General features: G+C 49.8%; 1 protein-coding gene across 1 annotated transcript in view; it reads left to right on the forward strand.

Moving 5' to 3' along the window:
* Positions 1–1153: 1153 nt before the first annotated feature.
* Aqp11 (aquaporin 11) overlaps positions 1154–6491 on the forward strand; it is a 12681-nt gene continuing 7343 nt past the window's right edge. Inside the window, exon 1 of the mRNA XM_005357544.2 lies at positions 1154–1977. Coding sequence (XP_005357601.1) covers positions 1359–1977 — 619 coding nt within the window. The 5' untranslated portion in view covers positions 1154–1358. The remainder of the gene's footprint in view (positions 1978–6491) is intronic.

Here is a 6491-nt window from a genome sequence, read left to right on the forward strand (position 1 = left end):
CTTCCCACAGCCCCTTAAACTCCCTTCTTTCCATCCTGCCTGGGGGTGACCCAGGAAGATGACCTCTCCAAGGTCCTTCCGGGGTTTCCTTCCCACGCTGGATGCCAACGCAAATAAGCAAAAAATAACTTCTAAGTATTTTATTTTATTTTATGGCTGGAGAGACAGCCGTGGGTGCTGAGAACCGAACTCTTATATTTTTGGTTGTGAGCCTAGCCTTTAACGGCTGAGCCATCTCTCCAGCCCACTTCTAAGTATTTTAATATTTCACGATGAAGATCACAAAGGCATGAATTTAGAGGACTTCAGGCCTGAAAACCACCCCACCCCTCCGCAGGCAAGATGCTTCAGCAGGCGGAGGTGCTTCCCGAGGACCCGAATTTGGTCCTGGGACCCACCTCGTGCAAGGAGAGCTAGAAAACTACTGCAGGTGGTTCTTGGGCCGCACAGGGGATGGGGCACAGTGCCCCCATAAATGGATTTATATATACATATACAAATAAAAATAATAATTCAATGTATGGAATTAAAAATAAAAAACGAGAACCAACATTCAAAGTCTGGACATAGCGGTGATAGCTCAATAATAGTGTGAATATAATTAACAATAATTGCACATGTGAAATGTGTATGTATATATATATACACACATATATATGTATATACACACGTTTATACATACACGTGGAATATATACATATGTGTATATATTAAGTGTGCCATATATAATATAATAATATATATTACATATATATGATATATATTGCACACCTACAAGAAAGTTTTGGGGTAAGTGAAGAAAAGTCAAGGCTCCTACACCCTGTGGCACAGCTCAAACCTGGGTTCTCACGCCCACTCCCAGTTGACTACAGCACCTGCCCGGAGGGACACCTCCTCGCTCCTCAACCTCAGTCTCTCTGTGAGTGGTGGTTTCAAAGATGACCTTCGGGGCTGCGCAGAGTTCAGTTTCCGGAGTGCGCCAAGTTCAAGCTGGCGACCTCAGGCCCGGTGCCGGGCGCAGCGGGCGCTGCCACCGGTGGCGCGGGGGTCGCCTGGAGCCCTGAGCTAGGACGCCGCACGCGTGCGCAGTGGTCTCGGGCTCTGCTGACCGTTGTCCCCCTCCGCCGCTGCCCAGGGACGGCTCCCCCGCCGCCTCGCCTGCCTCCCCCCCCCTCCCCGGCTCGGGTCACAGCTCCACAGCGCAGCCGGGGAGGGGAGGAGCCCTCCAGCGCAGAACCGGGGCTCTCGGCTCGGCCCGCCCAGAGGGGCGTGGGAGGGCGGGGCGGCGGACTTCGGACTCCAGCCCCCACGCTCGGCTTTCCCTGCTTCCCTCCGCTCTCCCCGGCCATCAGGGAGCCATGTCTGCGCTGCTGGGGCTCCGGCCCGAGGTGCAGGACACCTGCACCTCGCTGGGGCTGATGCTCTTGGTCGTGCTGCTCATGGGGCTGGCCCGCGTGATCTCCCGGAGACAGCGGCACAGGCCCACGGCCCACGCTTTCATCCTGGAGTTTCTAGCCACCTTCCAGCTCTGCTGCTGCACCCACGAGCTTCAACTGCTGAGTGAGCAGGAACCCGCGCACCCCACCTGGACGCTGACCCTCATCTACTTCTTTTCCTTGGTGCATGGCCTGACCCTGGTGGGCACAGCTAGCAACCCGTGCGGCGTGATGATGCAGATGATTCTGGGGGGTATGTCCCCGGAGTCGGGGGCCATGAGGTTGTTGGCTCAGCTGGTTAGCGCCTTGTGCAGCAGGTACTGCGTTAGCGCCCTTTGGAGCCTGAGTCTGACCAAGTACCACTTCAACGAGAGGAGCTTAGCTTGCAAGAATCCCATCCACACGGACATGTCCAAAGCGATCATCACAGAGGCCATCTGCTCCTTCATTTTCCACAGCGCTCTACTGCACTTCCAGGAGGTCCGAGCCAAGCTTCGCATCCACCTGCTGGCTGCACTCATCACCTTTTTGGCCTATGCAGGTTTGTCCTTCCCACAAAACACTAGGCTAGGCGGTACCGAACCCCCATGACCAGAGGTTCCAAGTTCTTTACCGATACATTTGAGCCCCCTACTTCGATGTGATGGAATACTTGCACCCTTCCCCGGGCCCCTTATTGTTATTCTGACCACTTTGCAGCAAGTGCCTAGCGGTTGGTGCCAACATACAGATGGTCATTCAGTGCTGTTTTGAACACCCAGAGAAAGCAGACACTCCGGTGCCGAAACTCGTTAGATTACTGCCAAGGGCTTAGATAGCCTACAAGGGGCTGTTTTAATGTCAGAAAGGTGGTTTATCAGTTACGGCTTTCATGCCAAGCTGGTATAGATTGCTTTTGACACCCTTACTGAGAAATGATCCCTGCTAAAGTTCCTTCCAGCTTGAAGTGCATGATGGTTGGTCAGGAGTTAAGAGTTATCGCGTTTCCTACAGACACTTGCCGAATTTCCTTTTGGAGAGTTTACACGGGAATTTTTAAAGTAACCTAGCATGAAAGGTGTGTTTCAAAATTAAATTGTGCTCAAACACGCTCTTTAAAAACAAGTAAGTCTCAGCTAGGTGTGGTGGCACACGCCTTTAATCCCAGCACTCGGTAGCCAGAGGCCAGAGGGTAATGGTAAACTCAAGGCCAGACGGTAGTAAATACTAAAATCCTGTCTACGGAAAACAAAACAAAAACCAGAAAAAGATCTCCAGAAGTCTTATTTACTTATTTACCTTGACAAACCTCAGCTTTAATGATAAAATGTGCCTTAGTGGGTCACTTAAAAGGATGAAATTCTTTACTGGGATTTAGTGGAATTATAAAAATGTTCTAGAGGCATGAATACACTGAAGGAGACTTATAGTAATAGTCTCTTCTCCCATTAAAGGCGGAGCCATGGGAAATGGAGCTCAGGGGTAAAGAGTTCTTCCTAGCATTCATCAGACTCCGGGTTCAGTCCCTGGTGTGGCAAACGAAATTCCTTTAAACTGAGGAAAGTATATTTCAAGTGTGTGTTTGACTTCCTAGGATAAGATGAAAGACTACCCAATTTTCCCTTCTTTGAACCTAGTACTAGTTTCTTAGTAGACGCACATGAAAATCCATTGTGTGGGGGCACAGAAGAGGGCCAGTGCATCAGCTTCAGCTAAAGCAGAAGCATTGCTATGCGTGAGCCGTGTTAGCCACAGTCTTGTATTTGTCAATTAAAGCAGCAAAGAGCCGGGCAGGTGATTCATGCCCGTAATCCTAGTGCTGGAGAGGTAGAGGCAGAAGGATTAAGGTCATCTTCTGCTACATGGTGGGTATGAGGTCAGTCTCTAAAAACAAAAGAAAAATTGAGATTTGTTTATAGTTATAAAAAAGAAAACCATTCATGACACCCAGATCTTTCTCATTCTGCCTCACTCCCCTGCCTCTGTTGACTGTTGTGGCGCTGGTGTTCTTGTATTTTTATGTTTTTAGTACCAAGTTATGGTTCCATAAATATTATGCATACTATTAATTGTTCTGGGCTCAGAATGTAGTTCAAAGAAAGAGTGCTGGCGTATGCACATGACCCTGGTCTCACCCAGGGGTAAAAACGGCATTCCAAAGAGAAGCAGAGTGACACTTGAAGTCCTGCATGAGTAAAAAGCCAGTGGAGGACTCTAGAATGCCCTTTGGAGGGCTCCGAAACTCTGCCGGTTTCCTGAATGTGACTACTCACATTACCCGGGGGTAAACCAGTCATCAGAGGGTCTCAACAATCTGTGTTCAGATCACCGAGGCAGTGTAAAAATATGCCCACCTGGCGCAGAGATCCGCCTCTCACTGCCCTGGGAAGGACTCGGCAGTGGCGCGGGTTAAAGTTCTCCCCAGGTGATCCCATTACGAAACCACGGTTGTGAACGTCGCTCTGGAGTCCAGACCTGCCTTGGCCACCTCGGCAGCCGCTAGCTCCACGTGCCTGTGTAGATGAAAGCGTCGGCACCGCAGGCAGCAGGCCCATTGCACATCCGCTCACCGCACTGCACTGTAGCTGGTGGCTACGGCATTGGACCAGGCTTGAGACTCCAGGGCTGGAACCACACAGCTAACTAGCTACATCAATGCAGTCTATTACAGATGTGTTTTTCCACTGTCTTTCTACCAGTATAAGGGCGATAAGTCCCCCCAGGGTACCTGATACAGACCAGATCACTTTGCTAAAGATTCATGAGTCATCTTAATTCTTACAATCATCCATGGATGAGCACATTGCTATTATTCCAGTGTGAGTAAAACAAGTGAAATGCCTTGCCTCGGGTTGCAGACCGTCTAAGCCGGAACCACTGCTCACGTGGCTGAGCGTCGGGGTAGCGCTCAGACCACTATCGCAAGTGAGTAAAACAAGTGAAATGCCTTGCCTCGGGCTGCAGACTATCTAGGCTGGAACCACTGCTCACCCGGCGTCGGGGTAGCGCACAGACCACTATCGCAGTCTTCAGGAGTTACAAAGGCATGCGCGATCACCTACGGCTTGGGAATGAAGTTCTGACATAGCCATGTGGACGAACGTGACATGAAGCCAGGCACAAAAGGGCTAATACTGCGTGACTCTACTTCCAGGAAACACAATACAGACAAATTCCAAGAGTAAGGAAGTAAATAGAGGCGACCAGAACAGGGGACGAGGAAAGAACGGGTGGGGGTGTATGATTGAGTAGGTGCGGGGTTTGTGTTTGAAGCAATGGAATGCTTTTTGGAAAGATTGGATCAGGGGTGTTGGTTTAGGCCTGTAACCTGGGGAAGCTAAGGCAATAAGGATGATAAATTCAGGTAAGCCTGGGCTACATAGTGAGTTTGAGGCCAGCCTAGGCTACATGAGATCCTATCATAAACAGGATGGAAAGGAAGAATGGGAAAACTTCAGGGACTGGGATACTTCTGGGAAAAGATGACGCGGCTACAAATACCACGAACAGCAGATGGCAGGCTTTATGACATATGTGCATGTGAGAATTTAACATTTTTAGTTATTACATGATTCTGTTGCCAATGAATCCTTAAACCCTGGGATAAACAGGCTTCTAATTTTAAGGTCTTACAGAGACATGGCTTTGCTTCTATGCAGTGTGAAACTTCAGGAGGAGGGTGTGGAACAGGCCTGAGGTCCTTTTATCCAGAGTGGGTGGCCCCAGAGAAGCCACCTTGGAAGAGGCCACACTTAGACTTATCACCACCAGCCAGACGTCATCACTGTTCTACAGAGAACGTGCCATGGACTAGGTGAATGTCTGGTGCCGATTTGAGCGCAGAGCTGCAGGCTCCTAGTGTTGTGTGTGGGGCTCAGTACCCCTTCTTATGGCTGGAGGCTCAGACTATGCACTCTGAATTTTCATGTGTGAACAGAGGCATCTTGTTGTTACCACGTACGTACTGACTGGCTCTTGGCTTTCCTCACAAAAGAGAAAAGCTTTGTGGGTAAGCAGAACCATCAACTGTCTGTAACTGTTGTTACCCAGCTGCTCTCAAATGCCCACTTAATTGACCGCCCACCTCAGCTTCCGTTCTCTGAAAACTTATTTATTTTGTATGTGTACGGGGGAAGGGGTACTTGCTCTAGCCCCTATGTAGACGGCTGAGGACAACTTGATAGTACCACATCTCCCCTTCCACCACGTGGGTCCCTCGGGTTGTCCTCAGGTTGTCAAGCAAGTACCTTAAGCTTCGGAGCCACCTTGCTGGCCTCCACCTGTGCTTCCTGAACAGCTGGGGTCCCAGGTATGCAATGCCAGGCCGGAACTGCCGAGCTGTAAGCTACTGATGAAGGTAATGGAGAAATGCATTCACTTTCTGTGCGTAATCAAGTATTTTAAAACATTAAGCATGGACGTTGTCTTTATTGCTGTAGTTTCTCATGTGTAGAATTTTAAACTAGACGCTGTCTATGACATAATGCCCGTGTCCCCCTACAGAGTAAGCTGTGAGCAGAGCTCAGACATGCTCTCCAGATCTGGAGCTAGGACTCAGCAGATTATCACCGCACAAGCAAACAGTCAGACTTCCTAACTTCTCCCCGCCCCTCCCTGGAGAAACCGTAGTATTTTTACTTGATCCACCATCACTTCTGGGTTTTTAGTGTCCGTCCAGCTAGGACTGCAGGTGAGAGTATCTGTCCAACGAAAAAGAAACTAAGAGCTTAAATATATCTTCATTTAAAACAGGAACTAAATAAAATGAATACAATCACCAATTTCCAAATGAAAACTAGTTTCCAGGCAGGTGAGACAGCTCAGTGGGTTAAGATGCTTGCCACCAAGCCTTACGACCTGAGTTTGATCTCTGGGACCCACATGAAGACCGCCCAGCACAGCCACCAGAGCCTGAGGAGGAATTCCCTCCCAGCTAGAATCCTGAGGCAGCGCAGAACAACCCGCCCCCTCCGCCCCCAGGTGTGGGGTGCACACGTAAAGGACCCAGGTGTGGGGTGGACACGAGAAGGACCCAGGTGTGGGGTGCACATGTGAAGGACCCAGGTGTGGGGTGCA

Source organism: Microtus ochrogaster, chromosome 22 (genome assembly GCF_000317375.1).
Source record: "Microtus ochrogaster isolate Prairie Vole_2 chromosome 22, MicOch1.0, whole genome shotgun sequence".
In the NCBI taxonomy this organism is placed as follows: domain Eukaryota; kingdom Metazoa; phylum Chordata; class Mammalia; order Rodentia; family Cricetidae; genus Microtus; species Microtus ochrogaster.